Source organism: Pseudorca crassidens, chromosome 5 (genome assembly GCF_039906515.1).
Source record: "Pseudorca crassidens isolate mPseCra1 chromosome 5, mPseCra1.hap1, whole genome shotgun sequence".
Lineage (NCBI taxonomy): Eukaryota > Metazoa > Chordata > Mammalia > Artiodactyla > Delphinidae > Pseudorca > Pseudorca crassidens.
The window spans coordinates 117463658-117486465 of record NC_090300.1 but is presented as its reverse complement, the minus strand read 5'-3'; the positions used below and the strand labels follow the sequence as shown (position 1 = coordinate 117486465).

At 37.9% G+C, this 22808-nt stretch overlaps 1 protein-coding gene across 6 annotated transcripts in view; it reads right to left on the bottom strand.

Annotated features, from left to right (window-relative positions):
* ROBO1 (roundabout guidance receptor 1) overlaps positions 1 to 22808 on the bottom strand; it is a 404318-nt gene that overhangs the window by 100868 nt on the left and 280642 nt on the right. For all 6 annotated transcript variants that reach the window (XM_067739205.1, XM_067739201.1, XM_067739202.1 and 3 more), the window contains exons 4-6: positions 13491 to 13611; positions 13002 to 13140; positions 10604 to 10731 (exon numbers count right to left, since the gene is read on the bottom strand). In XM_067739205.1, the coding sequence (XP_067595306.1) occupies positions 10604 to 10731; positions 13002 to 13140; positions 13491 to 13611 (388 nt within the window). The remainder of the gene's footprint in view (positions 1 to 10603; positions 10732 to 13001; positions 13141 to 13490; positions 13612 to 22808) is intronic.

Below are 22808 nucleotides of genomic sequence, written 5' to 3'. Positions count from 1 at the left end.
TTGCTTGGCAAAAAACATTAAGAGAGTGTTTCAAGTTCTCTGTAGGAAGGCTAGGTGGAGAATTGCTTTTTCTTTTGATTAATTTTTAAGATTTTATCAGTTTGTTTGAAATAACTAAAAGCAACCCAAAACCTTCATGAGTAAGTGAAAGAAATCTAAGAGAATGTCACATCTTCAACAGTCATTAGGGTTAAAATGACTATTTCTGAAAGGCTATAAGAACACAAGAAGTTCTTTACTTTATCCTTTCTACAAAAAAAAAAAAAAAAAAAAAGGAAAAGAATCATAGGCCATAATGCTGCTGGGTCTCAATCAAATCAAATAGCATAAAAAAAACCCCAGCAGGAGTGGAGCCCGGCATCCTATTTATGCCACTGGATCAGAACAGTTAGGAGAGGAAGCCATTCTCACAAATCATTCTCTTGTTAAATTCTGTAGTGGGGCTTCATTAAACCTCTTGAATGATAGCACTTGACTTTCAGCCTGTTCACAAAGAGCTCAGCTGGCAATACTGACTCTTTAAAACTCTTCAATCACACATTGTCTTTTGGGTTTTCTTTCTATAATAACTAATCTTTTTTTTAATTCTCATTAGCTCCTCAAATCTTCAGTTAAATTTTTAAAATCATTATTTTAACTACAAAACAAGCAACAACAACAACAAAAACACAAAATCCACAACAAATCCTATAAGGGAGGCATTCTGAGTAAGACTCTTGAGTTCAACATTGAGTGTAGCAATACATACATATAGGAGGTGGTAAATTTATATATGACACTGTGTGTGTGTGTGTGTGTGTGTGTGTGTGTGTGTGTATCCCAATCCCTGAAGCACTGTTTACTCTAGTACGACTGACTTTACTGGGCCTTTGTGGATTGCTGCCATGTGTGATGAAGAATCATTCTCCAAAGAATCAGTCTGCCATATCTTGTCAGAGTGTGGCAGACATGGTCACACACATATCAAGGTTCTTAAAGTCATCCAGTAAAGCTTTGGGGGCCTTGGAATATGTGTTTCATCAAAACGTTGAACTCACAGTCCTTTTTTTTTAATCTGAAACACTTTATTTACCATTTCATAATAGTGAATTCACAGTTCTTAACTAAAATCTTGGATTATAGTAAACCTGACTTGAACCTGCAAAAGGGCCATCTGACACTATTAGTTTTGGCTTTGACTCAAATAACCACGTTATTGGTCAGAAACAATGTACTATTATACTGCCAGCTTTTCTGAAATCAGCAATTTAAGCACACTGTTCCAACAAATGATTTAAATGAAGTCTACATCAAAGAAAGGAAATTCAGAACTGAAGCGTCCAGTTTTTTCTCTCATTACTTCTTTTCTGTCTAGATATTATACCAGCTCTAAAAAGTCAGATGACTCTTACCCTCTATCAGATCTCATATGCTGATAGAAAGCTTTAGCCTGGTGAAGCCTGTTTATGGGAACTACAAATTTACAAAACAGGCTTTCTTTCCCCCAGAGTTTGTTTTTGAATGCAAGTTTATTAAAGTTTATCCCTCACTACTGGCAATAAAATCTACAGTAAGCTACATTGTTTAATTTTCACTTAAATTTTAATTTTACATTCTGAAATAATTATATAGTGGTCCATAAAAAAAAAAAAAGCCATGCACATGACATGTTGCATTGTGTGAAATTAACATGTGGTTTGGTAAACTTCAAAGTTGCTATTTCACATCTTAGAAAATGTTCAAGGCACAAATGCACATTTCTTTTAATGGACTATGCCTTCTGATTCATTTTCAAGACTATTAAAGTTTTAAATTATATGGAAGTTATTACTGGGGACCATCTATCCACATTATATTTATCTCTAGTTTCAACTGGTCCAATATATGGATTATATTTATGGAAGGTGCAGTGAAGGGATTCAATATTATTCATTTTATCAGGAAATTTAGCAGCATTGAACATGTAAGGGGGGATAATAATTATGTTTAAAGATCAAAGGGAATCATGTTAATTATGGATCTGTTTAATAAAAAAACTATTTTGGTCTCAAATGCATATCAAATACACACAATTAATAAAGACAAAAAAGTATTTTTACCTAATGTAGATTTTTTTGTGTTATACCTAATTTTTTTCTGTTTCTTGAAGCAATTAGAATAAAAATTGACATTTTTTTAAACCACAATTACAGAAATCTTGATAGTCATTGTTTATTGAAAAGCATTTATTGTGTGTCTATATAAAGTATAATGGGAGATGCATACATGACTCAGACTTTAATCTTTTTTTTTTTTTTTTTTTTTTTTTTGCGGTACGCGGGCCTCTCACTGCCGTGGCCTCCCCCGCCGTGGAGCACAGGCTCCGGACGCACAGGCCCAGCGGCCACGGCTCACGGGTCCAGCCGCTCCGCAGCATGTGGGATCTTCCCGGACCGGGGCACGAACCCATGTCCCCTGCATCGGCAGGCGGACTCTCAACCACTGCGCCACCAGGGAAGCCCAGACTTTAATCTTTTTATACAGCAGCTAAGAGCACTAAAGCTACATAAAGTCCTGATATATACACATATAAAGACACATGACTGAAATGACTCCTTCTCTTCTTCTGCCTTCTTCATATCATCTTTATTGCTTCTCCTTTTGCTGAGCATTTAAATGCTTCACACAATGTGCTAAGCATTTCATATTTATTAGCTCATTTAATCTCCACAAAATCCTATGAGGGAGACATATTTACTCTCCTTTACGGAGGAGAAAACTGAGAATCAGAGATTTAACATCTTGTACATTCAGTTTTTGAATCCATGTGTGTCTGTCAGAAAAGACTGTTAGTTCTACCCTACAGAACATTTCCTAAAGCAGCAGCAAAAAAAAAATATTGAGGACTGATTTTTTTTTTTTTTTTTTCTGTACGCCGGCCTCTCACTGTTGTGGCCTCTCACTGTTGTGGCCTCTCCTGCTGCGGAGCACAGGTTCCGGACGCGCAGGCTCAGCGGCCATGGCTCACGGGCCCAGCTACTCCGCGGCATGTGGGATCTTTCCGGACCGGGGCACGAACCCGTGTACCCTGCATTGGCAGGTGGACTCTCAACCACTGCGCCACCAGGGAAGCCCCTGAGGGCTGATTTTGACAGATCTCAATATCAAGGAATCACAGAAAATTATAATTGCAGAAAAGCAAAACAATTACCAAATTCTACATTAATCAGCAACTAAAATTTCAAATCTCTATGGTCAAAGTAAACATTACTGAGACTCTAATGGGTTTTTAGTTGTTTTGAAAGAAGAGATGAGAAAAATAATCATAACAACCATCATTTTGCATAAGCATTTCATAATCCACAAACCACTTTTATGAGAATATACTTTGTTAATTATCTTTTTAAAACTTTTCTATCATCTTTGACGTTTATAGTCCACGTACATTCATTTTTTTCAACAGATGAGTATACTAAAACTCAGAGAAGTTAAGTGACTTGCCCAGGATACCACAGCTGGTATATATCAGGGCAGCCCTTGACTCGCTCAGACAGAAAATGTTACATGAGCACCAAGGATGCTCCTAAGACTGCAATAAGCAACGAGACTAAGAAGGTGAAGTACATAAAGTGTGCCTGTAAGGAACTCACAGTCAAATGGGGCAGATACTGAAATGCAATAAGGGTGGCAACAGCATGCGACGGGTCCATGAATGTGCATACCTAACCTGACACTGGGGTAAGGACTGCCTGCAAAGCTTCCTGCAAGATGCCTGCCTAAGCTGGATCCAAGGATAGGAGTAATTAGCAAGTAGAAGATGGGTCAGTGGGGGCAGAGCATTTTAGACCAAAGGACTAACAAAAAGAAAAGCCCAGACGGAAGCTCCATGGTGATATTTACATGAAAAAATATGTAAACAATATAGTGTTACTACCCTGAAGGGAGTACCAAGAGGGGGCTAAGTAGCCAGGCAGAGCAGCATTTAAGTACTTTGAACCTTATCTGGAGAGATGGGAAGCATGACAATGTTTCATGAATGGAACTAATACAATTTGATTTGTATTTTAGGTCAATGTACCTGTTGTATGAAGGATGGATTCTATAGGACAAGACGGAGGCAAGGAAACTGGTTAGATGTTAAGTTTCACTGCACAAGAGATAATAAAGCAGTGATAAGAAGATAAGACAGGTGTTGAGAGTTGAGAAATATTTAAAAGGCAAAATAAATAGGATTTTAAGGTGACTGACATTCGAGAAATGGAAGAGTAAAGCATGACCCCACCAGCACCCAAGCTGCTTACTACTGTGTATTTGCAGGTTGCATTGCCATCAACTGAAATGAAGAATACGGAAGAATTCAGCTTCTTATGGCTCGTCTGCTCCTGTTTTCACTGCATCACTACTATTTCCTGTGAATTAATACTCACACACTGGGTTAGGAGAATCTTAAAAGCTTAGCCAAACCTCTGACTGTTGCTTCTTGTTTTACTGGAAATCATAACTATTGATCAATTCCTAGTTCACTGGGATATTAACTAGGGGTCAATTATAAACTATAGTGCCCAAGATATTTCAGCATTTTTTTTTCTTTTCCTTTTTCTTTTTTTTTTTTCTTCTTATTTTCTTTGGCATGCAGTTCACCAGCAGCAAGGAGAGAAGCTCTAGGAAACATTCCATTAGTAGCAGTTAAGTCAGCCAAAGGACTGCACTGGTCTTTTTTTTCTGCCTTGTGTCTCTCTGGTCTCACATCAATCTCAGACTTCAAGTTTCAGCCTTCCACAGGCTGTCAGTGGCTAACCAATCCTAACGGGGAAGTGCTCTGTTCCTTCACTGCAGAGTAGGCATAATACTTATGGGAAGCATCAGACAAAATAATAGTTCTTCAGAACAGAATAGAATGCACGTCTTTTTGATGATCCATTTGAACATTCCTATTGTATGCCAAGAATACATTAAGGAGATATCAACATCATTCATGATACCATATTTTAGAACTAAAAAAAACCCCCCAAAAACCAGGTGATGAAATTGAGAGAATGGAGTAATTTCACATCAAGGGAAGAAAAACGGATAAGCGCCTATGAGAAAAGAGCTGGGATTTCACAGAAATCCCAATTGTCTGGTAACAGAGCATCACCTGGTTTAGAGATGTTTGGCATCTGCCTTTTCTTTTAACACAGCTGTTGCTGAAAGGGCAGAAAAGCAACTGTTTTTTGAGCTTCAAAGAATAACTGGTCCCTGGGAGAGGCCTGTGGAGGAGTGCAGTGGGGTGTGAACTAAACGTCCAGTTTCCTGTGTCTGACTGGCTCAGCACTTAGGGCTAAAGGGAAATGGGAGGACTAAATGTCTTTTAGTGCCTATTGTAAGAAAGACAGACAAAAATGGGATTAGATTTTCTTAATGGTTCAAGTCAGCACAGATAAAATGAGATTGCTTGGGAAATGGCTGGTACATGGAAGTTTGTTTTCAGTTCGGTTTCCTGTGACAGACATAGCGATGGGAACACGATCACTCTGGTGATAGAGAGTCGCAAATTTACTTTGTCAATGAAATTGTGACAGTAATAAGAGCTGCTTTATCTGTGAAGTTGCAGAGGGAGTGGAAAGATTAATAATGCCATCGAGTTTGCCTTGTTTAAGCAGTGAGTATCACCGAACCAAAGAATTGTAAGAAATCTTAGAGGTGGAGGACAGACTTGGAAATGGGAGAAATTTGGAGTTTAAACTCTGTGTGGCTTTATCTTCCATCTTTCTTTCAGAAGAGCACACCTCATAAATGGAATTATTTAAAAAGCTACAGACATGATTGTCATCATAAATAATCACTAATTTTAAAGGTTTTGCTATTAATAGAATGATAAAGTTATTTTTCTGCCTTTATTTTTCTTTTAAGTGTTTTGAGGCTGCATCCACCATGCTTTTCTTTAAAGGCTACCTTCAACAAAGGAAAAAAAAAAGTACCCACTGTTTAAATTACTATGAATTGGTTCAAAAATGAAAGCAAGCAGGAAAATTTATGTTGGCTATCATGTGATTACAAGAAGAACCTCAAGGCCCACCTGGCAAGCATCTAATAAAGACCTAATGGGTTTAGATTAAGATAGTAAAATAATGTAAAACAAACCTGCAACCATTCTCGGAGCACCAAGCAGAGGCATAAATTTTAGCAGTTTCTATAGCACACTGTTTAAAAAATCTGGCAGGGTGCCTCACTGCATCTATTTTGTTCAACTTAGACTTTACATTTTATAGGTATGTCACAACCTATAAAATGGTTATAAATACTACAGTATATATCTTTTTCCTTAAACGATGGGGCCATTATGCAACATGAAACACTAGTTCAGAAGATAATTCATTCCTACTGTGACAGCTAGCAATCCTAATACTTGTCGAATTGAGACATTAAAATGCAAATATCACAATGTAATCAATCAAAATTGAGATGATATGTCTTTTAAAAGATGCCTGAATTTGTGTATTTTAGGTTTACAAAGAGAATTCTTGAGGAGGTGCATAGATATTATTACAGTATGGAGGGAAAATGAGGCAGACAAACATCAGGCGTAAATGTAACAACATTTACATTTATAGGTAATAAAGTTTTGATTATTCCAAAAAATGACAGAATATCAAGTTCAGGTTAACTGAATTTTCTGGTTAATTGGGAGTTAAACAGAAACACTTCTCTGTTGTGATCATTCCAAACAGCATTACTTCACCATTTTTTATTGGTCATGTAATGGACATTAATTATTTTTCAACAGGTCAAATTACTGCAGAGTCTCTGAGTCTCTGCTGAACGTTTTTTCATAACGATAACACTCCATTGCACATAAAATGTAATCGGTTTTTGAATCATTTCTATTCCCAAGTGGTCGTAATTTTCATTAAATTATCTAGTTATTTTGCAAAACCTCAACATTAAATCTAGCACTAGTTTTGATGGCACTAACAAGATTTAACACATTTAGTTTAAAAGCCAATAAAGTTTTTTTTAATAAAAATGTAATGCTTTATATTTGAGAAGACTTTTAATAACTTGTTACATAATAAATTATCATGATTATATTACTACTTCAGGTTTCTCATTTACAATAGCAAAGGAAGACCTACCTGTCTAGAATTATCTGAACATTACTACATTTCTTATGAAATAACCAATAATTATTAAAATTAAGTGATAAAGCTATCACTAATAATAACGCTTATATGACTACAACACTCCTTATTTATAAAACATTCTGTAACAGACAATATGTTAAGCTTTATATATATATAATTTAATTTAATCCTTATAAAAATGCTGTGAGGTTGGTATTACTGTACCCATTTTACACATGGGCAACTGAGACTCATGTAATTTAAATAACCTTTTCTAGGCCACACAGTTGGTAAATGACAGAAATAGGATTCAACTACATTTTGTCTGACACCAATGTCTATACTCTTCGCTACACAATTCTCTGTAACACACTTCATCCAGCCCTGGTAATTCCCAAACCCTAGAGCAATTTTTTTTTTTTTTTTTCGGTACGCGGGCCTCCCACTGTTGTGGCCTCTCCCATTGCGGAGCACAGGCTCAGCGGCCATGGCTCACGGGCCCAGCCGCTCCGCGGCATGTGGGATCCTCCCGGACCGGGGCGCGAACCCGCGTCCCCTGCATCTGCAGGCGGTCTCTCAACCACTGCGCCACCAGGGAAGCCCTAGAGCAATTTTTTAAAGCCCTTTATTCTTTCTGTCAGCTCAACAGGTAACTCCACATTCCAGAGACTGATGAACTTGCTTGAAAACAAAAATAAAAACAAATTTCTGTTCTCTAACCCAGATCTACTAAATCAGGTTCTCCAGGGGCATGCTTGATAATCTGTATATTTAACAAGCTTCAGATAAGTTTAGATATACACGTTCAGATAAGATCAGATAACAAACTTCATCTAAGTTTAGGAAACTCTGTCCAGCCCCAGGTTTTACTCTGTTCCTTTCAAACACAGACCACCAGGCAGCCATCAGAGATGATAATCTCTTCAGATCTGATCCAATGTAACCTATTGCTAGCATTCAGGATCAAAGTCACCAGAAGATGCTTGAATTTCCCCTGTGATGTACTGTACTGTGATATCTCTACCACACAAGCAGAAGGTTGGAGTTCAAATGCATAGTTCAAATTGTAACAAGTATTTATTACATAAAGTGCCTACTAGATGTCCAGTACCATACTAAGGACTGTGAAAAATACACAAGTATTAAAACCAAAGAAATCATGAGTTGAGAATGGAATACTTGAGGAAATACATACAGACAGAGTCTCTAAAACAGCAGAATCAGGATTTCAAAAAAATATATATATATCAAAAAAAAGGAAGTAATTCTCAAATGAGGGTTAATTTTTAAATGTTAGAACTAATCATATCTGTACTGGGGGTGAAAATCAAACGTTCACCCTTATTTAAGAAAGTTTTTTTCCCCAAACTGCTACTGGAACACAGGGTTCTGTTGTCCAACATCAATTCTCAAAATTAAATATTTATTGCATGAGGAGTGAGGAAAAGGAAGAATATTTTTAAGCCCATACTGACTCCAATAGTGCCTCAAAAATGAACCACAAATGAAATACAGAAATCAAAAACAACTATGCTACTGAATTTCTAATAATTGTTTCCTGCTATCAAATGTATTCATTTCTGATTAGTTTCCTTTGTAGTAACTAATATTTTTCTATATTCAATCTCAAAGGAAAAAAATACATAACTTCTCAAGTTTCCTTTGAAAAGTTTCCTTTGTTTTTTTTCTTAGTTAAGTTTTGCTGTTGGGAATCATGTTACTTTCTTTGACATACTGTGTATATTATTCTAGCATGTTAAAGGTATTTTCACAGTGATGTTAATATGCATATTTTATTTTAATAGTTGAATAAAATAATAACTTTTCAACAATACACAGATCTTTCATAAGTTTATAGAAAACCCAATGCAGTTGAAATAAGAACTTCTAAATTCCTTAAGTAGTTTCTGGATTTGATCATTTGTACCCAGTTTTCACTGAAATCCAGGCTTAGGAGCAAGAATTCCATATGGAAAACTTAAGGCTGAATTAACTTTGGAATTGAGTATAAAACTGCTGGAAGAAACTCTATTTTGATTTCAATGTCTACTGTAGACACAGCAGAATGGCTATTATTTATAAAAGCATCATCTCTCTGACTAATATAATAGACAATCAACCTCCCTGTCACAATTGCCTGGAGATAGACACACCTTTTCATGTCTTGGATTCATCCTGGGCTACTTTCACTCCCTCCGGAGGGCTTCTGAACTTGAACTTGACATCTCTTAAATTTATGCTTTCTCTAAATGTAAAGGGGTTTTCTTTTCTTACAGTTTTAGTCTTATGTGGAGTTCAAGTCTAACTTAGATTAAAGAGAAGTAGTCTAGGCCTTAGAAATTCAATGTTTGTTCTTGATCTTTTCATTTTTTTCTTTTGTTTTTATGAGGTTGAGCTAAAAACCCCAAAGGGGGACATAATGGCTTTAGAGACAGGAAGGAAATATTCTTTATTCCTTTTTTCTACTGTAAAAAGCCCACAAGGCTCTTTTGTAGAAAGCCCACAGTAGAAGCTCTCCTTCAAAAGCCACCTTTTCCTTCGTAATAGCCTTAGAGGAGACAGTGCTCAGAAAAGATGACAGAGCAGGTGTTGCTAATGTCATATTCAGAAACAAGCTAAGTGGTTTATGGCCAAAATCCCTGTTTACTCTATATACGTGTCAAAATAAGGAATTTTTTTCACCAACAAAATGCTCTTTAAAGGTCCCTGTCTCTCAAATTCCACAATAAACAATTTGTCCCTAAAAAGGAAAAAAATGAGAGAAAGTTCTCAGATGATACATAGTAAGAAATAATCAGTATGACATCATGGAAAAAGGGGAAAAGGGATAATGAGAATGAAAAACATATGAAATTATGGAGACAAAGGAGGTGACAGAACCATTTCTGCATATCAGTTTAAGATGTGACTTTGACATTCAAAAAACTTGTAGCCAAAGAATATGGCAGCCATTTTGGCTCACATCACACCAAATAATAAATCTTCATCAAAATTAGCAAAGTACAAATGCAATTAATTCACTCAACAAATATTTATTGAATGTCTGTTAAGTCACAGGCACGGTGTGCACAGAAAAAGACTGCAAAAGTCCCTACTCTTTGGATGCATCTTACATTCTAGTGGGAAACAGAATCTTTTCACTTTTTTGTTCTGAACTGTACAGACCCTTGAAAGTGCATGACCTGAAGGAATGGTCGACTTATTTTCATTGAAAGATCAAGTTTTCGCGGCAGTAGCTGTCATTTAATTAAAGCTCTGTGTTTGAAGACCCAGAGATTAAAGCACACTCCCCTCCTCTATTTGACCGAGAAAATGCTCTCATAATTTTGAAAACTTAGTTCAATTTCCTGTAACAGACACTTATAGAGCTCCCATAGGCAAAACAATAATTTCCTTTAAATATGTTTGGAATAATGTATATATATACAGCACTATTTAAAGTCTATATTTTATATAGACTACTCTAATATGTAATATTTCCAAATATCAACATTGTATCTCATATAATAAATCAACCACAAAAAATGTTCCCCAAACCTTACCTTGGACAGTCAGAGTAGCAGAGGCTTCAGCTTTTCCAACCATATTTTCCGCAACACAAGTATATGACCCCGTGTCACCAGCCATCACCTTCCGAATTTTCAAGGTATGATCATCTCTGATTTCATATCTAGTGACATAACAAAAGAAAGCACAGTTAAGTGACTTTCTACTTGAAAGAATCCATCATTACAAATATGTATTTAGGTATCAAATCACAGCCAACATTCTCGAGAATTTAAAGCAGAAGGTAAATAATGCAGCATTCTTCTAAGTAAGCGTGTGCATAGAAAAGAGCACTTCTTTTATATTCGTGTGGGCAAAAATATTAAAACTACTTTTTTTTTTTTTTTTTTTTGCGGTACACGGGCCTCCCAATGCCGTGGCCTCTCCCGTTGCGGAGCACAGGCTCCGGACGCGCAGGCTCAGTGACCATGGCTCACGGGCCCAGCCGCTCCGCGGCATGTGGGACCTTCCCAGACCGGGGCACGAACCCGTGTCCCCTGCACCGGCAGGCGGACTCTCAACCACTGCGCCACCAGGGAAGCCCTAAAACTACTTTTTAACAGAATATTTTTAGGCAAAGTTGACGCTTATTTATTTCCTCAAGCTCCTGTACTCATACTAAAATTTAAGTGACCATTAAATACATTTTTATTATATGTCAGACTTCAAGCATTTTGTAGGTTCTATCTTTTAAAATTCTTATAACACCTTATGAAGTATTATGCTCATCTCCATTTGGCAGATGAGAAAATTGAGGCATAGGAAGGTAAGGTAGCTTGGCTTTGGTCTTCAGCTATTTTAATGGCAGAGTTAATATTTAAACCCAGAGAGTCTTATTCTGGAATTCCCTTGCCTTGCCTCATCTTGCCTTTTTTTAAATGTTGGGTATCCCTTGAAATTTCACCTCAGTCCTCTTTTTACTCTATATGATATCCCTGAGTTATACTATCTACACTAGTTTATATATTGATCGACCACACAAACATTTGCTGCCCCTATTTCACTTAAGCTCCAAATTCATAATCCTGACTAATAATTAGACATCATACCTCCAGAGACACTTAATATTTAATACGTTAGATAAAACATTTTTTTCTTACCCTATCACATAAAACAACTCCTTCTCCTAACACAACCTACCTATCTTCCTTCACCAGCTCCCTATATATAACAAATCATTCAATTCATCAATTGGGTCTCAGAACTTTCTCTCCATGATGGACCCCTAGCCTATTTCCATCTCATCTCCCAGTTCAGGCGATTCACATCTCTTATCTGGACAACAACAATGGTGACCCAGCCAACGGCAACCCCCCAACCCCTTGCCACATTAATGTGATATCCATAATGCTAAAAAAATTATTTCCTCTAAAAAGCAATTCTGTTCATAGTTATCCCTCTTGGCTTATCAATGTGCATGCCGTATGATTCAGAATTCTTTAGTCGATACAAAGTCCTGTAAATCCGGCCTCACTATCTCCAGCCTGGTTTCCCATAACTTCTTGCCACATGCGCTGTGTGCTGCCATGCTAAATTTCCACCACTCAAAACAGTCTTAGATTTGTGTCTATGTTGTGATGTCTCTTTTCCTGGAATACTCTTCTCCTCTTTCTTTCTTGTCAAATTGATACATATTTTTCAAGACATTGCTTCTATGTCACTTTCCTTTGAGAACTCTCTCCTGATTTTCTGCTCCCATGGGTCTACCTTTATGCAGCAAAAGGGTTTGCTACGTTACTCTGTATCTATCCATACATGACTCCTTTGGTGAGCTCCTTGACAGCAGAAACTATACCTAAACACTTGCTGTGACCCCCAAACCTAGCAGGGGTTCAAAGTATGTCTGCTGAATGAATGGACACACTAGAGAAGACAGCCTAAAGACAGTGCCTGAAAGTTTCATTTCATTACCTCATTCCCTAAGGCTGCGAGTGTATCTCTGCTTCTAGCCAATTTAAGGATTTGACAGATATCAAGAAACTCTGACCTCTTCTACCATTCCCTGGTGATGTTGTAGCTAAGGAAAAGGGAGTTTGCTTTTTAACTGGTTTGTAGTTACATCTTTAGTGCTGTACCTCCCTTCCCTACCTATTCCCATATAAGACATTGGTATTAACTGTTGTCCGGTTGGACAAAGAGAAAACTGTTTAAGGAATGTCACATCTTCCAAGGGTTCCCTGGGCAGGCTGGGGTCATGAACTTACAGTTATCTGTACACGCTCAAAGAAAGCATGGCAACCTTCTGATTCTAATTATCTCCGTTACTATGTCTGGCCCAAGGAGATCAAGGAGTCTAGAATAGACCATTCTAATGGCTTATATGTGAAAAGTGGTCTGATGAGAACTGTAGAAATTCCGAGTGGATGAATCCCATCATTAAATTCTGATCCATACCTGGATTTGGGCAGTTCCCCATCATCTTTCCTCCATCGTACTGTGGGCACAGGGTCGCCTCGGGCCTCACATTTAAATTCTGCACTGTCATCCACAGTGACTGCCAAGTTACTAGGTCTCTTCACAAATGAAGGTCTCTCTAAAATTAGAAAAAGTCATCTCAAAAAAAAAAAATACAGATGAACAAACTAAAAGCCATTTTAGATGTTCCGTAAGAGCAGATTTATAATTTAAAATATTACTTAGAAAATTATTCCACCGAGTTCCCTACTTCTCCTCCCGAGGTGTAGTGTTTCCTCCGAATTGTCTTCTTATGTCTCGGCTACTTTATCTCAGGCTGCTTTACTGATTTCTTCTGTCTTTTTTCCAGCCCCCAAAATATTGGTTTACCTTCTAGAAAAGGTCATTTCTTTCTCCCTTGTATAAAGATACTAAATAATAATAAGAGATAAGCTTTACAATGAGCAGATCAGATGAAATTGCACTTACCTAAAACAGTTAGCTCTGCTACTTCACTCTCACGTTCCCCAACCATGTTGGTACCAACACAAACGTATTTGCCAGCATCACTTTTGCGGGTGTAAGTAATCATGAGCTTTCCTCCTCGTATCTTAAAAAAAAGTTTCACGTGACTATCATTAAAATCGCTACAGTAATTTTTACATGACAGAGGTCTTCATAAGTGAAGTCTACTTTCTAAGCATGCAAAGAAAGACTGACTATATCAAAAAGCTGATGTGTAGTATTTACTCTATAGGTAATAACTTTAAACAGAATTTATTCCAAAGGTACAATATAAAAGAGGCAAAACATTTTTACTTACCTACATTTCTTGTAAAGTAATTATATTCTATATGACTAGAAATTTGTTTTTCCAAACCAGCCAAGTTCCTTCATATTATTTAATTAAATGAAAACCAAAAACATTGTGTGAACAATTTGGTTAGCAAGTAGAAAAAAGAAAAAGGAAATTTTTTTTTAACTGAAGTATAATTGATTTACAATGTTGTATTAATTTCTGCTATACAGCAAAGTGATTCAGTTATTTTATATACATATATACACATTCTTTATCTTCTTTTCAGTATGGTTTATCACAGGATATTGAATGTAGTTCCCTTTGCTATACAGTAGGACCTTGTTGTTTAGGAAATTCTTAATACCATATGACTATAATTAACATGTAAATACATATTAGCTATACGTAATTTCAAGGAAGCATATTCTAGTATTACAAGATGTGGAAATTAAAATGTCTCTAATTACTTAATTTGCCAGAGATGCTTTAAGCAAATATATCTTAACTTCCAAAATATTACAGAACCTGACCTGTCCTAAAAAACATAAGTGTCTCTGCTGTCCAAACAGTTTCTTGGGGTCTTAGGAGGCAGAGACCGAACAGATACTAATAAATCATCTGGAAAGTCATTCGAGTACACTCTTGAACACTTAATTATTTGAAGAAGGATTAATTACAAATGTAAGCAGACTTCCAGTACAATATGTAGGCCAAAGCTAATCATGAATTAAGATTGGGATGCGGAAATTGAACTATCTTTACTTAATTTAATATGCTTTTGGTGGGGAGTAGAGTTCAATTACCCCTGAATAACTATAACGCTCTGAACCTTAGAAAGGTTTTGTCAGGGATAACTTCCAGAATGTTTATTCATGGAGGTTTTGACCTCACAGTTATTTTGTACAGTATACAGATTAAACAAAGGAGGAAAAAAAATACAGAAAGTAAGGAAGGAACCATTCAAATAGAATTTTTTTTTCATCCTACACTGGGAGTTTGTTGAAACTACTGCTTTATTAAAGTGGGGTCACAGTGTTTTGGAATGCCTAAATTGCTTTATTTCAATCCAGACATCCAAACTAGATATTGCGACCAAGTCTTTATGTGTTAGGACAAACCAAATATTAACAGAGCAGTTTTAATTTTTGTGCCTTTAGAACTTGACATTTTTCAGTCCTTTTATTTAAAAAATGACCATGACTCTCTAGGTGTCATTATAAAAATCATCCAGGGACTTTTCTCTGCATTGCTCATGATTCTATCCCTCATGCTTAGAAAAATGTCTGCATAAAGTAGTCACTCAAAAGATTTTTAATGAATGCAAACTGCTTTTGTAGATAAAATTAGTCTATTATCCACTGAAGCATTTTCATAAAGGTTTATAGCAGCTACAAGATATATTAATGATAGATTTATTGTTTTCATATATACTTACCTGTTTTCAAACAGAATAAATAAAAAGAACAAATAAATGTCACATGAAAAGAAAAAAACCTTCCAAAAGTTTACTGTCAATACTTTATGAGCATTTTTCTTTTGTACCTCCCTCTCTCTCAATATAGATATAGATAAATAGATATAGAAATATAGATATAAAATATACGTTACACATACACACTTTTACTAAAGTAAAATCATGTGATTCATGCTTTTCTTTGTTAAGTTGCATTTTCAACTCAATAATATCCTACAAAGCACAAAGGCGTCCACCACAGTAAAGAATTATCACACACCCCATATGTCAATAGTGCTGATGTTGAGAAACTTTGTTCTAAAGACCTGGCTCTGGCCTAAGGATAAATGCTGGATTAATATAACAAAAGGAAGGAGGGATTAAAATCATGTAATACCATTAATGTTTACTCTATTTGGAAAAATCATCACTGAGAGTCCCCAGGTTAGTATAAATACGCCTACACAACTTCCATCCCATTAACAAGACAATTTCACTATAAAACCCTACATTCTACTCTACACTCACTGGCAATAATGGTTCAAAACCCCAAAGTGAACATTACAACTTAAATGGAAAATCAAACAAACCTCACCAAACCTGGGAGAAACTTATCTCCTAGGAGATGATAGAGACAGAAATTGACAAAAGTGAAGGAAGAAACAACAAAGTACTGAAAACAGAGAAACACACAAAATAACGGATGCAAATGGTAGTCTTCAGTTTTTACAAGTTCAAATTGATTTTGGCATTATGTCAATGGCTGAATTGAAACAGAGCAAACCAAAAGCCATAATTCTATTCTCTATGGTCACAAATGTGGACTGCATGGTGGCCTGTTCTTTTCAACAAACAGAAGAATAGAAAAAAACATAGTGCTATAACCCCGATCAAATATAACGTACCAGCTTTAAAGCAGTACCTACTATTAACAATCACCATTTTATGCTGGCATATAAAAATATTGATTGTAAAGGGTGACTATACACATTCTAAATCTTAGTGCTCCTTTGTAAACCAAAAATTGACATTTCCTCTCTCTACAGAGAAAGGAAGAATATGTCTAACACATACAAAACACCATAAATGTGAAAATAGCACTATTTAAAACAAGTTAAGAAATATTTCCTGGCAGCTCTCTTCCTGCAGCTGGATCTGACAGCCAAATTGTAAACCTATCAAAAATGAGTTTGTATAATGAACAGACACAATGTTAAACACTGCACTGCAGCAGCTCTACTTCAATTAACCTAACCGGGTAGTGGAGAAGCAGAAAGAGTTAAGCTTTCCGACAATATGGCATCTAGCCTATGTCAAAACTCGAAGCAGAAGTCCCACTTCCTCATTACCATCTACCTTATCAGCCTGCAGTAGTAACCACATTAGAAGCCTACATTTCCATAAGCTCTAGACAGCACTTAAAGGGGGACCTCCGCTAACTACATACTAGGTGAAAACAAAACAAAAAAGGTCCTAGTGGTGTTGCTACTTCTGGGGAAGGAGACAGGAGGAGAAAGGAAAAGGTGGGAAAAAGGTTAAAGTTTCAAATATCTTTATACTTTATATTTTTCTTCAGAACAGTTTCAGATTAAAAAAAGTTTTAGTGACATTAAGGTATGGAATACCTCAATGTACTTGATATATAGGATTCTTATATACTAGCATTTTCCCTTTAAGAAGCTATAAATGATTATATACCTTAGGGGTAAAAGCCTTCTCTCCTAGCACTTAAAGACTTCTCTGAAGTAGTTGAAAATCTCTTCTAGAATGCTTTCATCTCCTTTATTGCATTGTTTACTGAGTAACAAGATGATATAGAAAAATCAGGTATAAGATGTAGCTTTTCGAACAAAAGTGAAGAGAATTATTTCATATTTCTGGTAAGCATGAAAAACCACAATCAGAATTCTTACTTCCAGAATACAAGAAGGAACATTATCTTTGCACATATAGAAGCATGCTTTCTTTTAAAAAGTAAATTAAGTAAGCTTTTTGTCTGGTTATTCTATGGCATATACAGCTCACTCTGCAATCAGTGCTTAAAATCAGAAATAAAGATGAACTTAAAATGAACCCCTTGGTATGTCGTCATTTTCTACCCTAAAGCAAGTCAGGTGATTTGCAGTATCTGTTACACAGGAATTGTTTTTCAGGCATCACCCCGACAATGTTATCCATACACCTCTAGGTTAATATACTAAACCAACTGGGGCTAATTAACTAGTTTGGCTACACAAAATCTTTTCTGCTTTTAATTACATTAACCTAATGTGACTTGAATTCAGCAGACCAAAAACGAAACCACTAATTATATTAAAGGCTTCAAAGACGATTTCAAATGGCTAACCACCAAACTGTCATATAATTTATCTCATTTCCTTTAGTAGATTTTGCATTCAAAATCTGTTTCTTACTATAAATACTATTTTTAAAATAGATCCTAACAATGGATTAAAAGAACACTGATCTAGAATGCTGAGAGATATATGTTTAAACAATATACGCAAGATGCAAATAGGTGTCATGATACCAATGAGAAATTGTGCAGTACTTAATTTTTACAATTTTCTAAAAGATTAAAGACTCAGAAATATTCATTTACAGTAGTAAAGACTTAATAAGCAGGGTTAATAGGAGGAATAAAAATTTTAAAGCACCCAGGTTTAGAAATTATTTTTTCTGAAACACTTGATTCTTTACCACTGTTTTGCAAAGTAAATGAGATGAGAGGTTTTGAATTATAGTCTAGTGTATCATCCTTAAACAATTCACTAAGTCTCTTTGGGCAGAATATCTCTTCATAGCAATGCTGCCAATTCTGCCTGGATCTTTGACCTGTAGAACAGATATCAAACTGTTGTGAACTAGAAGGGAAGTACTTTGCATGGGTTTAAGACTTCTTAATGACCATGAGATGCAGGTACCCCAGATGGCCAGTCACAGGCCCCAGACATTCTCTTTGGTGAACTAAACTGCAAGGCAGTTTTGGGTGGTTCCTAAGAACTCCTTTCAACAGAGACATGTAAAGAAGAGTCACGGTAACAGCTTTTATTTCTTTAACATTTAGCATTAAATCAACAACAAAAATAACCACCCCCCTCAAAAAAAAAAAAAAGATATATTGTTTGATCAGGGAGCAGAGAATGGGAGGAAATGGAAAAATACCCATTACTTTCCAATCTGGTTGGAAGAGTGGTATCAACCTTTAATGTAAACAATTCCAACTGAAGCATTCATACTTTCTAACATATACCACAGTACCTTTCAAAATCAATTATGCTTTGTTGCATTCTAAATTAAGGAAAAACACTGGTGGTAGTGTAATTATATTGTACAAATGATAGGCAAAGGGTTGGATAAAATACATGTCTCATAGCAGTTAAAAAAATTATAACCAAGTAAAAGATAATTCATATAATTCAGATCTTATACAATATCAAAGAATACAGTATTTCTTATTTGGCAATATTTCTTACTCACACTCCCAGGTAAGCAGTTCCTTAAGAGCTGTTAGTAAAAAAGCCATGTCTAGAATGAAATAATTTCATGTTTTTCTAATCATGGTTGAATATCATGTGTAGGTACTTTATATTTTTGAATATACACCTTCATAATTTTGCTGTTTCACTCTTTCGAACCTAAATTTTAATGGAGTTAGTAAGCAGATAAAAATGTAAGTTTTTGAAAAATTTCCACTATCAAAAACCATTGATATAGGACTTCCCTGGTGGCACAGTGGTTAAGAATTCACCTGCCAATGCCGGGGACACATGATCCCTGGTCCGGAAAGATCCCACATGCCCTGGAGCAAATAAGCCTGTGCGCCACAACTACTGAGCCTGTGCTCTAGAGCCCGTGAGCCGCAACTACTGATCCCATGTACCGCAACTACTGAGGCCCGTGCGCCTGGAGCCTGTGCTCTGCAACAAGAGAAGCCACCACAATGGGAAGCATGCGCACCGCAACGAAGAGTAGCCCCTGCTCGCCGCAACTAGAGAAAGCCTGTGCACAGCAACGAAGACCCAATGCAGCCAAAAAATAAATTAAAAAAAAAAGTTTTTGAAAAACCATTGATATAGGGCTTCCCTATATCAATGTGGTTGAGAGTCCGCCTGCTGATGCAGGGGACACGGGTTCGTGCCCCGGTCCGGGAAGCTCCCACATGCCGCGGAGCGGCTAGGCCCGTGAGCCATGGCCGCTGAGCCTAAGCGTCCGGAGCCTGTGCTCCACAACGGGAGAGGTCACAACAGTGAGAGGCCCGCGTACCGCAAAAAAAACAAAACAAAACAAAAAAACATTGATATAAAACAATTTATATCTACTACTCTTGTCACCATCAACACTTTTCTTAAGTATAAGAAGAAATGTCAAGAACTTAACCTTTATTTATCCTATTTATTTGTACTAATCTTGTCACACAAAATGTTTTTAAAACTGATATCATGAGGGGGGGACCTTGAAGATGGCGGAAGAGTAAGACGCGGAGATCACCTTCCTCCCCACAGATACACCAGAAATACATCGACACGTGGAACAACTCCTACAGAACACCTACTGAACGCTGGCAGAAGACCTCAGACCTCCCAAAAGGCAAGAAACTCCCCACGTACCTGGGTAGGGCAAAAGAAAAAAAAAGAAAAAACAGAGACAAAAGAATAGGGACGGCACCTGCACCAGTGGGAGGGAGCTGTGAAGGAGGAAAAGTTTCCACACACTAGGAAGCCCCTTCGCGGGCGGAGACTGCAGGGCGCGGAGGGGGGAGCTTCGGAGCCGCGGAGGAGTGCACAGCAACGGGTGCGGAGGGCAAAGCGGGGAGATTCCCGCACAGAGGATCGGTGCCGACCGGCACTCACCAGCCCGAGAGGCTTGTCTGCTCACCCGCCGGGGCGGGCGGGGCTGCGAGCTGAGGCCGGAGCACAGGGAGAGGACTGGGGTTGGCGGCTTGAACGTAGCCTGAAGGGGTTAGTGCACCACGGCTAGCTGGGAGGGAGTCCGGGGAAAAGTCTGCACCTGCCGAAGAGGCAAGAGACTTTTTCTTCCCTCTTTGTTTCCTGGTGCGTGAGGAGAGGGGTTTAAGAACACTGCTTGAGAGAGCTCCAGAGACGGGCGCGAGCCGCGGCTAAAAGCGCGAACCCCAGAGACGGGCGCGAGCCGCGGCTGAAAGCGAGGACTCCAGAGACGGGCGGGAGACGATAAGGCTGCTGCTGCCGCCACCGAGGGGCCTGTGTGCGAGCACAGGTCACTCTCCACACCCCTCTTCCGCGGAGCCTGTGCAGCCCGCCACTGCCAGGTTCCCGGGATCCAGGGACAACATCCCCGGGAGAACGCACGGCGGGCCTCAGGCTGCTGCAAAGTCACGCCGGCCTTTGCCGCCGCAGGCCCGCCCCGCACGCCGTGCCCCTCCCGCCCTGCCGGCCTGAGTGCGCCAGAGCCCCCGAATCAGCGGCTCTTTTAACCCCGCCCTGTCTGAGCAAAAAACAGGCGCCCTCCAGCGACCTACACGCAGTGGCAGGGCCAAATCCAAAGCTGAGCCCCTGGAAGCTGTGAGAACAAAGAAGAGAAAGGGAAATCTCTCCCAGCAGCCTCAGAAGCAGCGGATTAAAGCTCCACAATTAACTTGATACACCCTGCATCTGTGGAATACCTGAATAGACAACCAATCATCCCAAATTAAGGAAGTGGACTTTGAGAGCAAGATCTAGGATTTTTTTCCCCTTTTCCTCTTTTTGTGAATGTGTATGTGTATGCTTCTGTGTGAGATCTTGTCTGTATAGTCTTGCTTCCACCATTTGTCCTAGGGTTCTATCCGTCCATGGTTTTTTTTTTAAATTTTTTTTCTTAATAATCAATTTTAATTTTAATAACGTTATTATACTTTACCTTCTTTCTTTCTTTCTTTCTTTCTTTCTTTCTTTCTTTCTTTCTTTCTTTCTTTCTTTCCTTCCTTCCTTCCCTCCTTTATACAACGAATCATCCCAAATTGAGGAGGTGGTCTCTGACAGCAAGATTTATGATTTTTCCCCCTTTACCTCTTTTAGTGAGGGTGTATGTGTATGCTTCTGTGTAAGATTTTGTCTGTATAGCTTTGCTTCCAACATTTGTCCTAAGGTTCTATCCATCCCCTTTTTTTTTTCTAAATAAGAATTTTTTAATTCAATAATTTTATTATACTTTATTTTATTTTTACTGTATCTTCTTTCTTTCTGTCTTTTTTCCTTCTTTCCCTCCTTCCTTCCTTCCTCCCTCCCTCCCTCCTTTCTTTCCTTCTTTCCTTCTTTGCTTCTTTCTTTCTTTCTTCCTTCCTTCCTTCCCGCCTTTCCTTCTTTCTTTCCTCATACTTCTACTAATTCCCTCTACTTTTTCTCCCTTTTATTCTGAGCCGTGTGGATGAAAAGCTCTTGGTGCTCCAGCCAGGAGTCAGGGCTCTGCCTCTGAGGTAGGAGAGCCAACTTCAGGACACTGGTCAACAAGAGACCTCCTAGCTCCACAGAGTATCAAACGGCGAAAATCTCCCAGAGACCTCCATCTTAACACCAGCACCCAGCTTCACTCAACGACCAGCAAGCCACAGTGCTGGACAACCTATGCCAAACAACTAGCAAGACAGGAACACAACCCCACCCATTAGCAGAGAGGCTGCCTAAAATAATAATAAGGCCACAGACACCCCAAACACACCACCAGATGTGAACCTGCCCACTAGAGAGACAAGATCTAGCCTCATCCACCACAACACAGGCACTAGTCCCCTCCACCAGGAAACCTACACAACCCACTGAACCAACCTTAGCCACTGGGGACAAACATCAAAAACAGCAGGAACTACGAACCTGCAGCCTGCAAAAAGGAGACCCCAAACACAGTAAGATAAGCAAAATGAGAAGACAGAAAAACACACAGCAGATAAAGGAGCAAGATAAAAATGCACCAGACCTAACAAATGAAGAGGAAATAGGCAGTATACCTGAAAAAGAATTCAGAATAATGATAGTAAGGATGATCCGAAATCTTGGAGATAGAATGGACAATAGAATGGACAAAATGCAAGAATCAGTTAACAAGGACCTAGAAGAACTAAAGATGAAACAAGCAACTATGAACAACACAATAAATGAAATTAAAAGTACTCTAGATGGGATCAATAGCAGAATAACTGAGGCAGAAGAACGGATAAGTGACCTGGAAGATAAAATAGGGGAAATAACTACTGCAGAGCAGAATAAAGAAAAAAGAATGAAAAGAACTGAGGACAGTCTCAGAGACCTCTGGGACAACATTAAACGCACCAACATTTGAATTATAGGGGTTCCAGAAGAAGAAGAGAAAAAGAAAGGGACTGAGAAGATATTTGAAGAGATTATAGTTGAAAACTTCCCTAATATGGGAAAGGAAATAGTTAATCAAGTCCAGGAAGCACAGAGAGTCCCATACAGGATAAATACAAGGAGAAATACGCCAAGACACATATTAATCAAACTGTCAAAAATTAAATACAAAGAAAGCATATTAAAAGCAGCAAGGGAAAAACAACAAATAACACATAAGGGAATCCCCA